This window comes from Rhinolophus hipposideros (genome assembly GCF_964194185.1).
Source record: "Rhinolophus hipposideros genome assembly, chromosome: 26".
NCBI lineage: Eukaryota > Metazoa > Chordata > Mammalia > Chiroptera > Rhinolophidae > Rhinolophus > Rhinolophus hipposideros.
This window is the reverse complement of record NC_138072.1, coordinates 155,282-174,211: the sequence shown is the minus strand read 5'-3', so window position 1 is coordinate 174,211 and position 18,930 is coordinate 155,282. Positions and strand designations below refer to the sequence as shown.

General features: G+C 59.4%; 1 protein-coding gene across 13 annotated transcripts in view; it reads left to right on the top strand.

Moving 5' to 3' along the window:
- PPFIA4 (PTPRF interacting protein alpha 4) overlaps positions 1–18,930 on the top strand; it is a 40,947-nt gene that overhangs the window by 16,222 nt on the left and 5,795 nt on the right. For 10 of the 13 annotated variants that reach the window (XR_013992616.1, XM_081038854.1, XM_081038861.1 and 7 more), the window contains 18 exons: positions 925–1,008; positions 1,218–1,349; positions 1,538–1,600; positions 2,258–2,349; positions 4,147–4,255; positions 5,457–5,713; positions 6,845–7,085; positions 7,441–7,476; positions 7,643–7,776; positions 8,032–8,198; positions 11,080–11,161; positions 11,508–11,589; positions 12,033–12,233; positions 12,795–12,857; positions 13,472–13,498; positions 14,614–14,789; positions 16,823–16,920; positions 17,380–17,555. Coding sequence is in view for 12 of the 13 variants with exons in the window: in XM_081038854.1 (XP_080894980.1) it covers positions 925–1,008; positions 1,218–1,349; positions 1,538–1,600; positions 2,258–2,349; positions 4,147–4,255; positions 5,457–5,713; positions 6,845–7,085; positions 7,441–7,476; positions 7,643–7,776; positions 8,032–8,198; positions 11,080–11,161; positions 11,508–11,589; positions 12,033–12,233; positions 12,795–12,857; positions 13,472–13,498; positions 14,614–14,789; positions 16,823–16,920; positions 17,380–17,555 (2,220 nt within the window). In the remaining variant the exon portion in view is untranslated. Of the gene's footprint in view, positions 1–924; positions 1,009–1,217; positions 1,350–1,537; positions 1,601–2,257; positions 2,350–4,146; positions 4,256–5,456; positions 5,714–6,844; positions 7,086–7,440; positions 7,477–7,642; positions 7,777–8,031; positions 8,199–11,079; positions 11,162–11,507; positions 11,590–12,032; positions 12,234–12,794; positions 12,858–13,471; positions 13,499–14,613; positions 14,790–16,102; positions 16,329–16,822; positions 16,921–17,379; positions 17,556–18,930 lie in introns of those variants that run through there. The other 3 variants (XM_081038860.1, XM_081038853.1, XM_081038852.1) reach the window with 2 other exon arrangements.

Sequence of the window (18,930 nt, the reverse complement as noted above, 5' to 3'; positions counted from 1 at the left end):
TTATCTCTATGATGACGTCATCGTATCTATGACATCATGTCTATAACACCATCGGCTCTGCGATGACATCATCATCTCCATGGCAATTGGGTTGGCCTTGGTGGTCTTGAAGGACTTTCCCGCCCCTAGAAATGAGGGCTGGTTTAAAGTGCACCAGAGGATGTTGTGATGCTGAGCAGTCAGCTCAGCTTGTCCCAGAACTGACAAGAAGGGAGGGCGGAATTGATGAATGTGTCCCGGGCAGTCACAGTAGGAGGGCTTCCCCGACGGTAGGATGTGTGGCAGTCCCGAGTACCTTGTCAGCAGGAACCAGGGGATCTCGGTGTCTGGAGACACGTGAGCGGAAGGGGTGACCCGTCTGTCCAGGCTGGTTTCACAGCAGAGCTCATAGCCATGGCTAGTGTTGACTGAGTGCTAATTGAGTCCTGAGTGTTTGCCGTGGATCGTCTCATTTAGTGCTCACAGTGGTACGAGGCACTGGTGCTGTCATTGTCCCCATTTAGCAGTTGAGGAAAGTGTTACTAAGCACATGAGTTACTAAGGTAACCTGTCCAAGGTCACAGCTGGGAAGAGAGGGAGCCAGGATTTGAACTCAGTTTAGCTTGAGTCCTGCACTGAGGTGCATGTCCATCCATCTGGAGGCATAAAGACATGGCAGCTCATGCTTTCAGGTGGGTGTTTTTTCCAGAAGCGTGTGGAGAATTTAGTCTCTTGTGATGCCAGCTTTGCCATGTTTTAAGGCAGGCCCTGAGCAAGAGGAAGGGGTGGTGATGACAGTTCTGCTCCAACATGGCAGGGGAGGGCTGGGCTACATTGCTCCCTGAGGCCCTGACCCCCAAAGGCCACGCTGGAACCGGGGTGCATGCGCCAGGAGGCCTGAGCAGGGGGCAGATGTCCGCTGCTGCGCTTTGTCCCTGTCCCCAGGCTGCAGAACGGCACGGCAGCTTTGAGGAGCATGTCCGGCAGCTGGAGGGCCAGCTGGAGGAGAAGAAGCAGGAGCTGGCCCGGGTGAGGGCCAGGCCGGGCTCTGAGCACCCCGGCTTGGAGGAAGTGGGAGCTGGGGAGGGGAGGGACTGGCCACCTGGTACAGAGATGCAGGGGCGGGAGGCGCTGGGCGGGCTCCCCTGGATGAAATTGGGGCGAGGGAGCAGGGTGGCTCCCAGGGCCGGCAGCGGATGGCCCAGCGGTGGCTGGTGCGAAGTGAGCTGGCTACGCAGGTGCGCCAGCGGGAGAAGATGAACGAGGACCACAACAAGCGGCTTTCAGACACGGTGGACCGGCTGCTCACTGAGTCCAACGAGCGCCTGCAGCTGCACCTCAAGGAGCGCATGGCCGCCCTGGAGGAGAAGGTGCTGTGGCGGGACCCCGAGCGGCGGGGTTTCGGGGAGGGTGGGGTCGGGAAGTGAGGGGTCAGTCCCGGGACCGGGTCTGGGGACGGGACCAGTGAGCACTGGCCTGCAGCGAGGCTGGACGAGGGAGGAGCTGGCCGCCCTGGAGAGCCGGGCGGGGTCCCTGGCTCACAGCTGTTCTCCCCCAGAACACCTTGATGCAGGAGCTGGAGAGCTCCCAGCGGCAGATTGACGAACAGCAGCACCACAAGGTACCCAGCTGCTGGCCAACCAACCGGCCAGCCTGGGAGGGACGGCCTCCTGTTCCAAGCAGCTGCCCTGGGACCCCGCACAGAGCGAGCCCTTGTCAGTCCGTGTGCGCACGTTACCTGACTAACCCTCACTGGAGCTTGCACAGTAGATGCATTATCCCCCATGGAAAGAAGAATCAGGCCACAGCATAGGGCACAGAGTGGGCAGCAGAGACCTGGGACCCAGTGAAGGACTCAGCAGAAGGATTTGTGATAACCTCAAAGTGGCTGAGGCAAGAGTGCAGTGATTCTGGGAGGGTCAGCCCCTATGCCTGCCTCCCAGTGTCAGCGAGGCCTGGAGAGCACGGCCTGTGGTGCTCGGCCTCGATTGCCCTGTGAAGTGTGCTGCTGAGGGCCCTGCAGGCCTGCTCTGGTAGGGTCCTTCCCCAGACACAGCCCTCTCCTCTCCCGCCCCCTGCCTGCCCGCTGCTGCCCTTGTGGTCACTCTTCAGCTGGACCTCATCTCTTCTGGTGAAATCCGTGGCCCGGCTGGGGTCCCTGGCTTTGGACTTTGCAGGGCATTCTTCTGTATCTCCTCGACTCTGGTGTCTTCTTTGTCCCCCTCTCCCCTCTCTGCCACACCTGGCCGCCACTCCCACCTGGGTCTGCCTGGCACAGGGCCGCCTGTCTGAAGAGATTGAGAAGCTGCGCCAAGAGGTGGACCAGCTGAAGGGTCGAGGGGGGCCATTTGTAGACGGCGTCCACTCCAGGTACTGGAGCATGGGAGGCTGGACGTGCTGGGATGGGTCATGGGTGGACCCTGAGGACAGAGACTTCCTTCCACCAAAAGACTGCGCAGAACCTCAGGTCCTTCTCCTTTTCAGGGGGGACACTGAGGCTTGGAGAGCTTGGTCAAAGTCACCGAGCTCACTGGGCACTTGAGAAGGGAGCGCCTGTGCTCCATGGGGTGCTCAGAGGCACACAGACACAGGAGACCCCCAGTTAGGCCAGGCTCCCCTCTTCCTGACTGAGGGCTCACCTACGCCCCCCGGCCCGCTCATGGAGAGTGTCTGGCTCACTCTTGTTCTGAGACACCGTCTTAGGGGTCTGCAGTTTGCTGTTTGCTTGAGGACCACCTAGGTTCAGGAAGCCGGCAGAGAGATTGGAATGAGGCTTCCAGACGTCCTTACTGTTACCCGCACGGTTGTGCCACCCCTTTCCCTGAAAACATTTTAAGAGATGAGTGGAGCTTTCCACCTCGTGCTTGGATTAGACTGGCGTTTCAGGGAACTTCTGGATTTTTCTTCATATTTTGTGAAGCAGTTGACATTGAACTCAGACCTCGAGCCTGCCCTCAGTTCTCTGCCCAGAGAGGCAGGATGAGGCCCGAGGAGACTGAATGGGTGCACCCACTCCAGCTTCGTGGCTCCTGGCTGTTTTCTCGCCTAAACTAAGTCGCTTAAACCAGAACCGCGGAAGCTCTGTATCAGGCCAGTGGGGCCCTGGCTTCCTGCAGAGAGGTTAAAGGAAGTGTGTCTGCGTTGGAGTGGGAGGAGGCTGGAATTAGGGAAAAGCGTGTTGGGTGGTGCAGACTTAAGTACCATCTTCACGTTTGTCAGGAATTCTGTATAGGAGTGTGGAGAGAAGCAGGGAACGAGACAGAAACGGTAGTCAGCCTCTTCCTCTGACTTCTCCCTTCCCACAGGCTGCTCAGAAGAGAGTAGCCCTTCTCCCCCATTAGTGAGCTATGGCCCTGAGCACACCAAACTTTTCTAATGGTTGGGGGGTCTTGGCTTTGACCACACAGATGCACTGGACCTGACATGGAATTGGTGCTGTGTTGCAGGGGAGGGGACAGGGAGAGGCAGGAGCTCCCCTTTCCCTCCAGTTGCCTTGTGATGCTCGTTGGAGGCCCACCCTGTCCCTTTGCTCTGGGCTTACCTAAGGGTTCCAAGCTGGGAGGGCACCCAGACATCCCACAGGATCATTACTGGGACCCTAAAATCCCAGGTTTGGAATAGACCCCTGGGGCAGTGTATGTCCCTGGTCCGGTGTCAGGGCCTCCTGAGGCTTCCTGGGATGGGGGAGGGTGCCTGGGTGGAATGTTGGCCAAGGCGCCATCCAGATTATGGGGAGACCCCAAGGAAAGTTGCTGGGGAGAAGACCAAGAAACAGACCCTCAGAATTGAAGGCCCCAAAGAGACCACTCCTGCCGACCTCTCCGTGCCAGGAGCCCTTCCACAGCATCTTGTGCGAGGGCCATTGAGCCTCCACTTGAATGCTTCTTCGTGGGGAGCTCAGCTTCCTTACAGCACCCAGTGGCATCATAAGCCAGCTCTGGCCATTCGAAGGTGTTTCTTGTAAATGGAAGGCTGTCTCCCTAGAACATTCCCCTGGAGCACCAGAGAGTAAATCAAGCTCTTGCTCACATGGCGGCCCTAAAGCACATCACTCTCTGTCCTGCTAAGATTCCTCCAAGCTGAAGACCCTGAAGTCTATGGGCCCGGGGGTGTGAGCCGGGGCTCAGTCCTCAGGGCTCTCTTCTCTCCCCGTCCACTCCATGCAAGGTCACGCCCGGGCAGTGTGATGGACATGCGGTTCTCCCTGAGCACAAGCAGCCACGTGCCCCCAGGCCTGCATCGCCACTACTCGGCACTGCGGCAGGAGCCTGCCAAGGTGAGTGGTGAGCGGTGGGCTGAGTGTGGGGGGGTCTCCCCGGGAGTTTGGGGTCAGTTCTGCCATGTGCCTGGCTCCAGTTTCACAGACGGCTGGCGTGGGGTGCAAATCCTCTCCCTCCCCTCCCCTGTATCTGCGACAGCTGCAGCCCTGGGGCTGGGGCCTTCGTCAGCTGCAACAGCTGAGTGCCCCTCGCCTCATCCTCCTGGTGGGTGAGGTGGGGGCTGGCGGGCGGCCAGCCGTCCCCGAGGCCCCCCTGAAGCGTGCGCACGTGTGTCTGGGTGTGCGGGCGTGTGGTCAGGCCAGGGGATTCAGGGGCAAGACGGAATTGGCAAGCTTTCTGGAACAAAAGCTGTGGTTTGTGGGGGAGAGGAGGGCGGGATAGCAGGCTGACTGGCCCTTGGGGTGGCACCTTACATTTCCTGAGAAGCAGCTGCGAGTTCCTGCTGAGTCTGCCTCAGGAGACTGGGGGACCAGGAAGGACAAGGGGCAGTCTGATGCCTTCCTGGCCCAGTAACCATTGGTCGTGCTGTGTACTGAGCCTGTCCATGCCCCAGGGGCCTGGAAGATACAGGTGCAGCAGGAAGGACCCCAGGCTGAGGGGTCTCAGTCTGAAGGGGCTTCTTCTCTCTCCCCTCACCCCTTTCCTCGACCTCTTTGTAAGAACACAGCAGCTGCCCAGGAGCCCCTCTGTGTCCCTGCCCCCTTCCTTTCTTACCCCTGTCCTTCCGCCTCTCCCAGCTGGGTTCTGTGTGCTCTCCTCTTCCGGGCCTTTGTCCACCAAAGAGGTTTGCAGGATGGTTTTTGAGACACTCCCAGAGGGTCCTGCGATATGCTGGACCTGGGACACAGACAGGCCTACTTGGCCCTCGCTGTTCCCTGAGCCTTGTCACCCTTCGTCTGTATTAACGCGCTTGCTTGTGCCAGCCCTCACAGGGAGTAGGTCCTGGGATCCCATTTCACACATGCGGAGACTGAGGCTCGGGAGCCTAAACCACTTTTCTGGGACTGCACAGCGGTGTCTGGGGGAGCCGGGATTCCGAGCAGCAGCCAGCCTGTCTGCTCCCCAGCTCCCAGAGGCAGTTCAGTGGCATCTCTTAGACTTTGATGTGCAAATCGATCTTGTTAGGTCTGGGGTGGGCCTGAGACTCTGCATTCCTAACAAGCTCCCAGGAGATACCACTGCTGCTCTGCTCCTCAGCCACGGGGACGTCTTCTTGCTACCCCTCTCCCCTCCTCCTTTGCCAAGGACTGGGAGCTGTCTCCACTGCCTGGGGTGCTGGCCCCCACGGCCACCCCTGCCTCTGACAGTGACCCTGAGCTCTCCGACGTGGACGAGGGTGAGCCCCGGGGTCTGCTGGGCTCCGTGGACATGGCCTCCCCCAGCAGCCACTCTGATGCCCAGACCCTGGCCATGATGCTGCAGGAGCAACTGGAAGCCATCGACGAGGAGATCAGGTGGGGCCGCGTGCTGGGGAGCACGTCTGCACAGACTGGCCTCTCGCGGCTCCTGACAGCGCGTCCAGGGAGCATGCTGGGCCAGGCTGTTCTGAGGGGCTCTCAGGCCTCATGCCCCTCCCTGTGCTCAGCGCGCTCCTCCCACTCAGGCCACCTGGGGGGGTGCTTTGAGGTGCGCTTGTCACTGGCACAGCCCTAAGGGCAGGCAGCACAGGTCCCCTCCACAGACAGACAAACCCTAACCAGAGCCCTTCACTGATTCGCCTAAAGCAACACAGTGAGTGGCAGAGCCAGCGTTCCGACTGGGGCCTCAACTCGGTGCCTGTCCCTAAGAAACCTGTGGCGGGGAGAGGTACCAATGGCACTTTGTAGAGAACCTATCAGTGTTTCTGACCAACGACGAAGGAAAAGCAGAGCGAGAGAACATCAGAGCTTTTCAGGGCTGGAGGTGTCTGGGCCAGTGGCTCCCACACTGGCTCTCGTGAGCCGCTTAAAAGAAAACATCAGACAGAGAAGGGAACTGACACAGGACCGCCGGCTTTATTCCACCAAGTAAAACATTCAAGATAACTGCCGTTTCCTGCCATAGCCGTTCTGCAAAAGCAGGACATTTAACACCCTCAAGTTGGAAAGACATGCTCTCAGACTAAAGGCAAATCCGGCTCCTCAGAGACAGTTATATCTGTGTTCATGTGCGTGTGCATGACGGGCACACACTCCTCTCCAGGCGCCCCCACCCCCCCACAATGTTCCCATTGTTCTCACTTTTCCTGAACTGGGAGAATGCCATTGGGTCAGCATCAGTTAAAGGTCCTGTGTTTGGGGACATAGAGCACTGCTGACTGGGAAGCTGAGACCAGACAGCCCAGGGCCTGACAGGTCACCTGCAGGAGGTGGTAGGTCAGGATTCTGCCGTCAGGGTGGTGCGTGCCAGCAGCTGCCTGGATGGCATCCTCCTGGCACCTGCTTTGTTGAAGCAGGGAGCATGTTGCCTAAGCCGGCCAGCCAGGAAGACAGGAGTGGAAGCTGCGGTGGCACGGAACCTGCTGTGCCCTCCGGCCTGCACGCCCGCAGTGCCAGGACCACCGGCCTCTTGCTGGCCCCGTGGCTGATGGTGTCGCCTGTCTCCAGGGTGATCCAGGAGGAGAAGGAATGCACAGAGCTGCGGGCCGAGGAGATCCAGACGCACGTGGCCAGCAGCAGCTCAGAGGCCCTCGACCTCATCCAGCTGCACCAGCGCGGCCCTATCCCCTCCTCTCTGACTGCCCTGTCCCTGGCCAGCATGTCCCCTGCACTCAGCGGCCGCTCCGCCCCTAAGCTCACCTCCCGCAGTGCTGCCCAGGACCTGGACCGAATGGGGGTCATGACCCTGGTGAGAGTCTTGGGACAGTAGAGGAGCAGCCCGGTCATGCTGGGCTCTGCTTTGGGGGCTGGCGAGGGGAGTCGATGGGCATCCTCTGGGGTGGGGTGGGCCTGTGTTGTGTTCTCCTGAGCCCGTCCCTTGTACGAGCACAGGGCACGTATAAAACCCTGCCATTGCTCACACCCCTTCCTCTCTTCCCGAGCTTGCCCTGATTTACTTTCCAGGCCAGCTGTGACTTTGTCTCCAGGCCTGTGTGAGGCACTGAGTCCTCGCTTCTTGTCCTCAGACCACTGGGCTCCCCTTGGGGATGACTTTTGGGCATCCAGAGGGTGAGTCTGACCTCACCCTTCACTCTCTCTTCCAGCCCAGTGACTTAAGAAAGCACAGGAGGAAGCTGCTGGTGAGTGCTGCCTGATGCCAGGCCCTGCCCCTTTGCCCCCCACCCTGGCCCCCAGGGACTCCCCACTGCATTCCCACACTCCTCTTCCTCATCCGTCCCTCAGTCTGGGCTGGGTCAGCAGGCCCCAGCTGTCCCTCTACCCCTGATGGCTCCACTATCTGTTCAGTCGCCAGTGTCTCGGGAAGAGAACCGAGAGGATAAAGCCACCATAAAATGTGAGACTTCTCCTCCTTCCTCACCCAGGACGCTGCGGCTAGAGAAGCTTGGCCACGCAGCCCGGAGCCAGGAAGAAGGCAAGAGGTAAGCGAGCAGCCCCACTGCTCTGTCCCCAGGGCCATCTCACCTGTCCCAGGGGTCTGACCGACTCACTTCTCCTTCAGGGAAGCACCATCAGGGAAGGACAGCCCCGTATCTCCCCTGATCACCTGCTCTGATCATACCGCTTCCAGCCCACCCCAGCTGTATCACTATAAGTTCTTCTGAGGTCTGCCTTCCATCTCTCCTGCTATGATTTAAGTATGTTTCTCTGCCCCTGCTCCTGGCTGTGCTGTGCAGGCCGGTGGAGGACCAGGGTAGCAACCCGAGCAGCAGCAGCAGCAGCCAGGACTCCTTACACAGGGGTGCCAAGCGCAAAGGCATCAAGTCGTCCATCGGCCGCCTATTCGGGAAGAAGGACAAGGGCCGGCCAGTCCAGCTGAGCCAGGATGGAGCCACGGGCCACGGTCTCTGTCCCCTTCCTAGCACGTGGGTGTGAGTAGAGGGGCCTGAACCAGAGGCTGTGGTCGGCTCCAGACCCTCTGCCTGCCCTCGGGCCCTCAGGCCATCGACAGTTTTCCCTTGTAACTGTTTACAGTGGGAAGGGCTGCCTCCCGGGGGGTGGCTCCTACACTAACTAGTGTCAGGTGGTAGGCGGAGGGCTGTTACCTGGGGGGGGGCTGTCTCCTGGCGGAGGGCTGTCACCTGGCGGGGGGCTGTCACCTGGCTGGGGGCTGTCACCTGGAGGGGGGCTGTCACCTGGCGGAGGGCTGTCACCTGGCGGAGGGCTGTCTCCTGGCGGAGGGCTGTCTCCTGGCGGAGGGCTGTCACCTGGCGGAGGGCTGTCTCCTGGCAGAGGGCTGTCACCTGGAGGGGGGCTGTCACCTGGCGGAGGGCTGTCTCCTGGCGGGGGGCTGTCACCTGGAGGGGGGCTGTCTCCTGGCGGGGGGCTGTCACCTGGAGGGGGGCTGTCACCTGGCGGGGGGCTGTCTCCTGGCGGGGGGCTGTCACCTGGCGGGGGGCTGTCACCTGGCGGGGGGCTGTCACCTGGCGGAGGGCTGTCTCCTGGCGGAGGGCTGTCTCCTGGCGGGGGGCTGTCACCTGGCGGGGGGCTGTCTCCTGGCGGGGGGCTGTCACCTGGCGGGGGGCTGTCACCTGGCGGGGGGCTGTCACCTGGCGGAGGGCTGTCTCCTGGCGGAGGGCTGTCTCCTGGCGGGGGGCTGTCACCTGGCGGGGGGCTGTCACCTGGCGGGGGGCTGTCTCCTGGCGGGGGGCTGTCACCTGGCGGGGGGCTGTCACCTGGCGGGGGGCTGTCTCCTGGCGGGGGGCTGTCACCTGGCGGGGGGCTGTCACCTGGAGGGGGGCTGTCTCCTGGCGGGGGGCTGTCACCTGGAGGGGGGCTGTCTCCTGGCGGAGGGCTGTCTCCTGGCGGAGGCCTGTCTCCTGGCGGAGGGCTGTCACCTGGAGGGGGGCTGTCACCTGGAGGGGGGCTGTTACCTCATCCGCTGTGGAAGGGTGCCTGTTCTCAGTGGCAGTTGGACCCCTGAGGGGTATTCTGATGTGCTGTGCTCAGGACCTTCAGGAAGGGCTTCCCGTCTCTCTCTTCAGGAGAATCAGATCTGGATTAGAACTGTTCAAAGTAAACTGACATTTCAGGACGCTTAACCATAGAGCTGGGAGGACTATGGGTGGAGTTGGGCCCCTTGCTGACTCTCTAGTCTTGACTTCCTGTTGAACTCCATGGTAACCTCTGGGGTAGAGATGTCAAAGCGGGGACCATGTTGGTCTCTGGGCTTTTGGCCACGAAGGACTGCCCTCCGGGTGCGCTCGTGCTTGTACTCTTTGGTGGTTCTGTTTTCTTTTGGTGGATTATCTGGACGAATTATTTGGCCAGTCGACAGAATCTACTTCTAGTCCGTCTGGCCCCCAGGACTCCAAATGTCATCCTGCCTCATTACGGCTCAGTAGGCGTCACATTCGAGTAAGTGCCTGGGCGTTGCGCCGCCTGTGTGAGAATAGAAAGTCCTAGTACACGCTCGGCACGTGGTAGCTACACGTCAGTGTCCGCTCTCTTCCCTCCCTCCCTCCTTTCCCTCATGTATTCAGTCATTTGTTCAACACATTAGTATTGGGTCCATCCTGCAGGGAGCTCTCACGAAAGGGAAAATAGGCGACAGGTCCCAGAGCGTGCAGGGACAGCAGGGTGCCTGGTACTTCTGGAACTCAGACTCAGCCGTGGTGCCGGGCAGCCCTGGGGCTGAAGCTAAAGGCCAAACAGGAATGTGCCGAGAAGAGGCATGTGTGACCCGAAAGTGGGTCTGAGAAAGGCACAGGCTTGTGGGTGGCAGGTTGTGTCTGCTGTGCGTGGGGGAGGTGGCTTGGGTCCTGGGCCGAGGCCAGCTCGTAAGGGTCTTGCAAGCGGAAGACGTTTGCAAGTCTCCAGTATGGAGAGGCATCAGTGACCTCATGCATGGAGAAGGCTGATCAGGGAAAGGAACCTTGGAACCCCAGGTATAATTGCATAATTATTCCTTCCTGCACCCGGGAAGGTGTGAATCAGAACACAGCTAGCTGAGCTGGGAGGAGGGGAGGAGGGGAGCATGAGGACCTCTGCTCGGGGTGTGCGGGTATGGGAGCCACTGTCCCCGCACATGGCTGCTGCGAGGCGAGGTCTGCTCCCTGGAAGAGGCATTGAGTGGAGCCTTCTGATCCCTGTGTCTCCCACCATGTCAGCACCTAAGATAGCACGTGAAACTGGTTTCTGGGTGAGGCATACCCAGTGCCCTCTGTGCGCTGGATGCGGTGACTGGGACGTAAATGAATTCTTAGTGGCTGCCCTTGCCATGAGTTCTCTAGAGTTCTGGCATCTGCTCAGGGGACCATTAGCAGAAGAGGGCAGAGCTGTGCATGTTCCCTTGGTGGTTTTGTGCCCGGGAGGCACGCTGAGAAAGACACCCTGTCCCCATCCCGAACCAGGTTGGGAGAATACGTTCTGAGCCTCGCAGCCCTTCGGGTCTGGCTCTTGGGTCTCCTTGCCACCTTGGTTTGGAGGAGGGACAAGTTCTGTCTAGGATACTGATGCTGTTAGGGTGGCACCTGTTGCTCCATCCAGCCGGAAAATGCCCAGGCTGAGACTCCCAGGGAGACTCTGGCTGGGGCCACCTACTCAAAGCCACTCTGGGACCACCTGCCTGCAGACATGCTGAGCGGAGGCTCCAGGAATAACGGGTGGTCCCATCAGGCTCCTGGGTTGTCACGGTCTGCTCCCCAGTCCTGGCCCAGACCAAGGGAGGAGAAGCAGAGGGTCTGACTGACATGCCATCTCTTCCCTTCTAATTCTGCTGACAGACTCTGAACTCAGTGTGCAGGAGCCCATGGTGCCTGCCAAGCTGGGGACCCAGGCAGAGAAGGACCGGAGGCTGAAGAAGAAGTAAGAGCCACACACCAGGCTTGGCCCCGCCCACTGCCCTACCCCTGGGCTGCTGTGGGACTGAGCTCAGGCAGCCGGAGCTCAGCATGGCCTGGTCTGTATGGGCACAGTGGGGCCAGGAGGCCAGGGGCTTGGGGTGTCTGGCAGAGCAGACTGAGATGTTGTCGTGGCCTGTACAGGTGTTCCTGCCTGTGTCTCGTCGTCAGCGCTTCAGGCACAGGGCAGAGGTAGCAATGCAGGGGTGGGGAACACAGTGAGTGGGAGGCCACCTTGGGCACAGTCTGCGTCCCTGGTAGTCAGCTCGTGGACCAGGAAGGATTGGTGACTCTGTTCTTCTTCCTGTAAGACACCAGCTACTTGAAGATGCGCGCAGAAAAGGAACACCCTTTGCCCAATGGGACGGCCCTACTGTGGTCTCCTGGCTGGAGGTAACGGGTGGGGCGAGGACGCCTGCCAGGTACACACATGTGCCCACACTTACCCATCCCCTGCGCCCAGCAACACACTTTGATGCCGCTGAGTTCGGATAAGGGCACACAGTCATTGCCGAGCCATGACTTCCACAGGCTGTTTGACCCTTCCTGTAGGCTGCCCCCGGGAGCTGGTCACCTGTGTGGTGCCAGGAAAGTCCTTCACCTGCCCTGGCCTCAGGTTTTTGTTGTAAAATAGGGAACAGGCGCTTGACGGTGGCCGTCTCCACATCCCTCAGTTCCTGTGCTCCATTGCTGTCTGTTGTGACCCTGGGTGAGGCCTGGCCTCACCCTCGCCCTCGCCTGTGCCCTCTCCCCTCGCCCCTGCCCCTCTCCCCTCACCCCAGCCCTTCAGTGTTGCCTCGCTTGGGGAGGGAGCTGAGTGAGTGTGCCTGCTGCAGCTCTGGGTGGGAATGCCGGCCTGGTACGTGGCTGCCTGCCGGGCCAACGTCAAGAGCGGTGCCATCATGTCAGCTCTGTCGGACACGGAGATCCAGCGGGAGATCGGGGTCAGCAACGCCCTGCACCGGCTCAAGCTACGGCTGGCCATCCGGGAGATGGTGTCGCTGACCAGCCCCTCTGCCCCGCCCACCTCCAGGACCGTGAGTGGCCTCCCTCACCCGGGACGTTTTCAGAGGCCCTGGAGTAGCCTGCGCATGCAGGCTGGGAAGAGTCTTGCCCGTTACTCCATCCACACAAAGGGCTCCACCTGGGCGCCAGGAGGGGTGACACTGAGGCTAGGAGGGTCCCACATACCACCTGGCGGCCCCACCGCCCACCCCCAATCTGCCACCAGTTCAGATCTCAGCAGCATTTTCAGGATGGGGTTTGCAAGGTTCTGTGTTGTTGCCAGATTGGGTAGCAGAAGGAGAGGGCGTTGGTGAGTTCTGTCTTGGTCCTCCAACCTCTCCCCGGGCCCCAGGATGAGACCTCAGCCGTGGTCCCCGGCCATAGCCCTCATAGCTGAACATGCCGTGTGCTGGGCTCTGAGCTCAGCGGTGGCACATGGCAGTAAGAGTTGCTCAGAGCTGGACAGTGCAGAGCTGTGGGCTGGGCCAGTGGGAGGACACCACAAGCTTTGTGCTTGTCCTTGGGGCTCCGAGCCTGATGGGGACCCTGGGGGCCCATATGTGGGACCAGCTACGCTTCCTCTCTGTCTGCAGTCTTCCGGGAACGTCTGGGTCACCCACGAAGAGATGGAGACGCTGGCAACATCCACTGAAACAGTGAGTGTGACCCTGTGCCTGGGTTAGGGCTGATGACCCCCAAGGATTGAGGGGAAGATTCTGGGGAGTTGATCAAATGTGAGATGGGTGTCCCCGATGTGTGATTGGGTTGTTCTCGAGGTGGCGGGTTGGTGGGAAAGAAGTGACACTGGCAACAGTGTACACGTGTGTTTGCCTGTGTTATGTGTACGTGTGTGTATACTTGTGTGTGCGAGTATGCATGCTTGTGTGCATGTGCGTGTGTTTGCATGTATGTGTGCACGTGCACGTGTGTGCCCATGTGTTTGTGCGTGTGTGGGCTCCATCCGGGGTCACAGCTCACCCCAGCAGGCTGCCGCGCGAGCTTTGAGCTGCTGGGTGCCTGGAGCCATAACCCTCACCTCACTGCTGGAGGCACAGGGAGGCGGGGCAGCCTGGCTCCCATGCCAGCTGGGAGGTGTACAGTGTGTTTTTGCCACACGTACAACCTGCTCCCCTCTAAGTGCAAAAAGGGGCTCTCACACCTGCTTTCTGTCTGTCTCAACCACCTGCGCACTTTCCCTGTCACCCACCCAGCCGGGGGGTGGGGGGATGGCGGTTCCCTCTGACGGCCTGTTTCCCTCACACGCTGCTAGGATGGTGAGGAGGGCAGCTGGGCTCAGGTAAGACCCTCTGTCCAGGACACGGGACAGACAGTTTCTCCCACCAGGTCTCCTCCGCCGGCCCCGCCCCTCATTCGCTTGTTGGGGTTTCTCCTGTTGGTGGGTGACGGGGCTGAGGCTATGCTCCTGCCTCCTCTGTCAGTCTGACTCCCTTCTGGGGAGTAATGAGACGTAGAGTGGAAGAACCCTCTGCCTCTCCCTGCCCCTCCCAGGGGCCGCTGAGCTGAGCAAAGGCCTTTCCTTCAGTCACTCAGTGAGCAAATTGTCACTGCGCGGCTACTAGGCGTGAGGTCTCTCTAGGCTCTGGATACAGAAGTGAAGAAGCCAAGCCCTTGGGGGCTCATATTGTTGGGGAGAGACAGGCAGGGAGACAGGCGCGGAGTCAGGTGAGTGCCGTGAGGACAGTGGAGCAGCACTGCTCGTGCTCACTGGGGACCGTCACTGGGACGGGACAGGTCGGTCAGTGTGTTCCCACAGTGACCCACGCAGTAAAGGAAGTGGATGAAATACAGTGTCAAGCGAAAAGGGTGACTCCCAGCAGATTCACAGAATTTGACACTAACACTCCAAAACAAGCAAAATTAACAAGATATTGCTTAGAGAATCCCACACTGGTGATTGTAAACACTGGGAAAATGTTTTTCAAGCAAGGGACAGAGCTCAGCACAGCGGTCACCTCTCGAGGGGAGGGGACGGGGAAGAAGGGCAGGAGGGTAACACAGACTACTGTCCTCTTATTTGTGCCTGGCTACCTTTGCCACGATGCAGCCGTCACGCAGCCTGTCCCCTGGGCTCCGTGGGCGGGCGGGCGGGCGGGCGGCTGACACAGGAAGGCAGGCCTCGGCACAACCACAGACACGTCCCAGGGACAGACGGGAGGGGTCCCATTATCTGCTGTCTGGGTAGTTGCCTCTGTCATTAGTGCCGATAATGGTACGGAAGGGAACCGTGTCATTGCGAGATCTTAAAAAGTTCCATTTAAGACCCCCACCTCCCCACACTAGCCCTGATTGAGCTGATGGAGGATGCGGTCATGTTTCCGCCCACAGCCAGGCCAGCTGCCACCTGGCATTGCCTTCCTCGCCACAGCCCCCCTCCCCGCCTTGTTCCCCCAGACCCTGGCCTACGGGGACATGAACCACGAGTGGATCGGGAATGAGTGGCTTCCCAGCCTGGGGCTGCCCCAGTACCGCACACACTTCATGGAGTGCCTTGTGGACGCACGCATGCTGGACCACCTCAGCAAGAAGGACCTGCGTGTCCACCTGAAGATGGTGGACAGCTTCCACCGGTGAGTGAGGTGGGGCCGGGCCTTCCCGACAGGCCTGCTCCATGGCCCGTTTGGCAGGAACAGGTCTCCCTCCCTCTTGTGAAAGCGGGAGCCCCATCCCCTATCACGTCCTGCAGTTTGAGGCCTTCATCCTCTCCCCTCCAGCCCTTACGACACAAAGTCATTTCTCTTTAGCTTCACTTTCTTGGGGGTTTCTCCCCAGGCGTGAATTCCATTACTTGTCATTGGGCTTGCTGAATCCTCTGTGTTACCAGGAAGACTCGAGCTGAACACACTGCCTAGGTTAGGTGATTGAATGCTTCCGCGTTGAGAGGAGAGGTCTTTCTGGGCACCTGCCTGGCCGCTTCCCCAGATCTGAGCCTGTGTGCTTTGCACTCACGTCCTTTGTGCAGGGTGTCATCCGGTCCTCTCTTCTTTGCTCTAAAGGTCCTCTGTTCAAAGGTGTCTGAGGGGACGTCCCTGATCCACTAATCGTGGGCTGAATTGGCCCACAGATCTATTCTCTTTAGCACACGTTGTATTTTTCAAATTACAAATTTCGTTGCCAATATTAATACACCAGGAAGTTTCATACAAAATTTTGGATGGCTGGCTTCTCAAAAAATTGAAAGCTGTATTGACACGTTCTCACATGGAGACAGCCACTGAAGCTGCAGCCCCTGAGATGCAGCCACCCCTCTAGCCCTTCTGGCCCCCCAGCCCTCCAGCACCTCCAGCCCCCCAGTCCCCCGACCCCTCCAGCTCCCCCAGCCCCCCCAGTCCCCAAGCCCCTCTAGCCTGCTTGCACATTGGCAATGCCTGCCTGACTCCAGGAGCATTTGGGTTGGAGAGCAAGGTGGGTGGGAATGGTTCCAACAGTGACAGTTTTTAGGAAGTCCTTTCTTACATCTAGCTTCAAGTCACACGGGTCACTAGTTCCCAGAAGGGGTGTCTGAGCTACAGAGTGATTGTCCCAGGGAGTAGAGCTGCCTGGGTACAGCTGAGGGGACAGCAGGAGGGAGCCATGTGCATGATTTAATGTCACAAAGCAATGGCCTCACTAACGGAGAGCAGCAGGTGGGGTTGGCAGGGACTTTCTGTGCTGTCCTCAGCTTCGTAGATGACAACCCTGGGAGAGAAAGGGTGACAGCCGCGTTCAGGGCTGGAGCAACAACTGCAGAAAGCTGCCTCCAGAGGTAGTGTGTCCGTCCAGTGATGGGGAGGCGCAGGTGTTCGTGCTGCTCAGAGGGACGCTGCCAGGCGACTCCTGCATTGGGTGGGAGTCTGGGCTGGTGGCCTTGGGTCCCATCTAACTCACACTCTGTGGTTCTCAGCCCAGGGCAGTTATCGTTCCACCAGTGCCTGCAGCGCTTTGCCTGAAAGGCTCCATTTCACTGACCAGCACTGATGTCCACTGTGCTGGGTGCTGTTCTCTGGGTTTGAGACCATCAGAGGACAGAGTTCCCTACCTCACGGAGCTTCCATGCAACTGGGAGAGACAGACAGGTGGTAGGAAACGTGCTAGGAACCAAAGAAGTGGTAGGAAACAATTAGGGGAGAGGGGGTTGGGAGTGTGGGTTGGGGTGGGGACGTTTGAGCAAAGACTGGGGAAGAGTGTTCCAGGCAGAGGGAGCAGCCAGTACAAAGGCCCTGAGGCCTGTAGGTGGAAGAGAGGACACCACTAACTCCTTATAGGCCATTGTGAGGACTCGGTGAAATGGGAATACACAGGACTGTCTTGTTTTTGCTTTTGCTGTGACTGGCAGGGTCTTTGGGTCTTTGTCACTCCAGGGCCTGGAAAGGGAGGGACGTACTGCTTTCTCTTTGCTGCTGCTGCTTTTTTACCTTCTCTCTTTGGGACATGCTGCTTTCATTCAAAGAATTGCTTCCATTGTCAGCCCACACCTGGGCTGAGAGGGAAGTGGCTTTGGGGTGGGGGGGGGGTCGCGTGAAGCACTGTGGGTGGAGCAGAGTGGGGAGCTTTGTGCTGGACGTGGGTCAGGACATGGGGCAGTGTGGCCGGAGGTGGGCCCTGAGGCTCTGTGTGCCTGCAGAACCAGCCTTCAGTGTGGCATCATGTGTCTGAAAAGGCTGAACTATGACCGGCAGGAGCTGGAGAAGAGGCGGGAGGAAAGCCAGCACGAGGTCAAGGGTAAGCGGTCAGCTCAGCTGCCTCGGAAAGGTGTCGGGGGCCTTGGGCCCAGTGGAGGCTCCAGTCTCAGCGGAACGTACAGCCCCACCTGAAGGAGCTGGGCTCCAGGTCTTGATGAGGGGGCTGTGTCCATGCATGAAGGATGCTGTCACTTGGTCGAAAAGAAATAGCCCCTGCATTGTGTCAGCTGTAATCGCCACAGCAGACAGTGGCACCAGCAGGACCAATGCTGTGAGTCCCCAGGACAGTGCTCAGGAAGCTTGGGGGTCCAGGTGGGTGGGCAGGAAGGACACCTCGAAGGCAGAAAGAACAGACCATTCCAGCTTGGGGAGAGTCAGGAGCCTACGGGCTGGTGGTCCAGGAGCCCAGGTGCCGGAGTGGATGGGCCCTGAGTCTTGGGAGTTCTGTCCCACTGACCTGGTTGGACCGCCCCCCTCTTCCCGTCTCAACTGCCCGCAGATGTGCTGGTCTGGACCAACGAGCAGGTGGTTCACTGGGTCCAGTCCATCGGGCTGCGTGACTACGCGGGTCACCTGCGTGAGAGCGGTGTGCACGGTGCCCTCCTGGCCCTGGATGAGAATTTTGACCACAGCTCGCTGGCCCTGCTGCTGCAGATCCCCACACAGAACACCCAGGTGGGCGTCCCTTCACCAGCGCTCCTGCTCACGCCCACAGGCTCCTTCTGGGGCCTGTCCCCAAGGGGACCACGGGGACCTACACCCCCAAGGGGTCCCCTTGCATTGTCAAGCCCAGGGAACAGCATCCTTCACAGACAGCGCCCGGCACAGCTGGAACACCGTGTCAGCCCCTCGCTCCCCGTCTCCTCCCACCCCATCTTAGCAGCTGAGACTCCAGGTTCTCCTTCTCCTCAACCTGCTCCCTGACCTGAATTTTCTTAGAGGGGCACGGGCCCTGGGTTCCCAGAGGACCACATAACATCTATCTCCCTTGTCTGCCACCTCGGGGGCTGCTCCCAGGCCCAGGCTTAGACTAAATAGACTCAGTAACACATCCCAGAGCTTCTGCATGCCAGGCTGTGTCCCTGCAACAGCGCAGAAGAGTACACATGCCCGTAAATTACATCATGACTAAGGGGCTGTTGTCCGACAATGGATCAAAATCCCCTCGGACCTGTTTGTCTGGCCTCCCTACCTTCCAGTGGATAACAGACTCTAGAAGTGCTGAACGTGCCCCTGTTCAGAGACCTGACATGTCACCCCTGGTGTCAGCCTCCCCCACGTCAGGGACCCTGGGATGGCCCCTGGGTGTGGGAATGGTCTTCACCAGGTCTGCTTTTGTGGTTAAACTCTGCTGGTGTTTTACCGGGCCCAAGCCTCTGGGTCCCCAGACAGTGTCTCCGTCCTTCTGGCCTTTCCTCACGGAGACGCACGCCGAGCCCTCATCATCATCTCAGCTGCCCTTAACTGGACTGTGTAGCTGTCAGGCTTCTGGATATTCAGCCCCAGAGCTGCCTCACACCGATTCTGGCTGGTGTGATGGTGGGGCTGTGCGGTCTCATAATTCTGGTGGTGTAGTGGCCCTTTGGGGGTGACGGCCGCCCACAGGGCTCTGTGCAGTGACCCCCACCAGCAGGGCAGCAAGCACCTTCCTTCCATAAGGAGAGCTTAGATACTTGAAAATGCACTCTGCTTCTCCTTCCTGGTCATTTATAAAAATGGTGTGTCCCCAGGGCGGATAAGGCCTGTCCTTGCGGAACAACAGAGTAAGCGGGCTTGCTCTCTCCATGTTTCGTTTCCTGCCCTTGAGTGTGTCCATTTCTGTGGAGAGCCACTGGTCTGTGGACAGGGCAGGGTCCCTCCAAGCTGCCCAGCCTTTCTTGGTTTTCTGACCCCTTCGCGTAGCCCAGCTGTTATGAGAAGTGGGATCTGAACCAATATGGAATCCTTTATTTAAAATGGTGAAAAATATCTGGTGGCAGTTTTGAAAACTTTATTTCTGGCATTTCCCAAATCTCCTGAGTTAACCTCCTGTGCCAATCAGCCCAAGGGC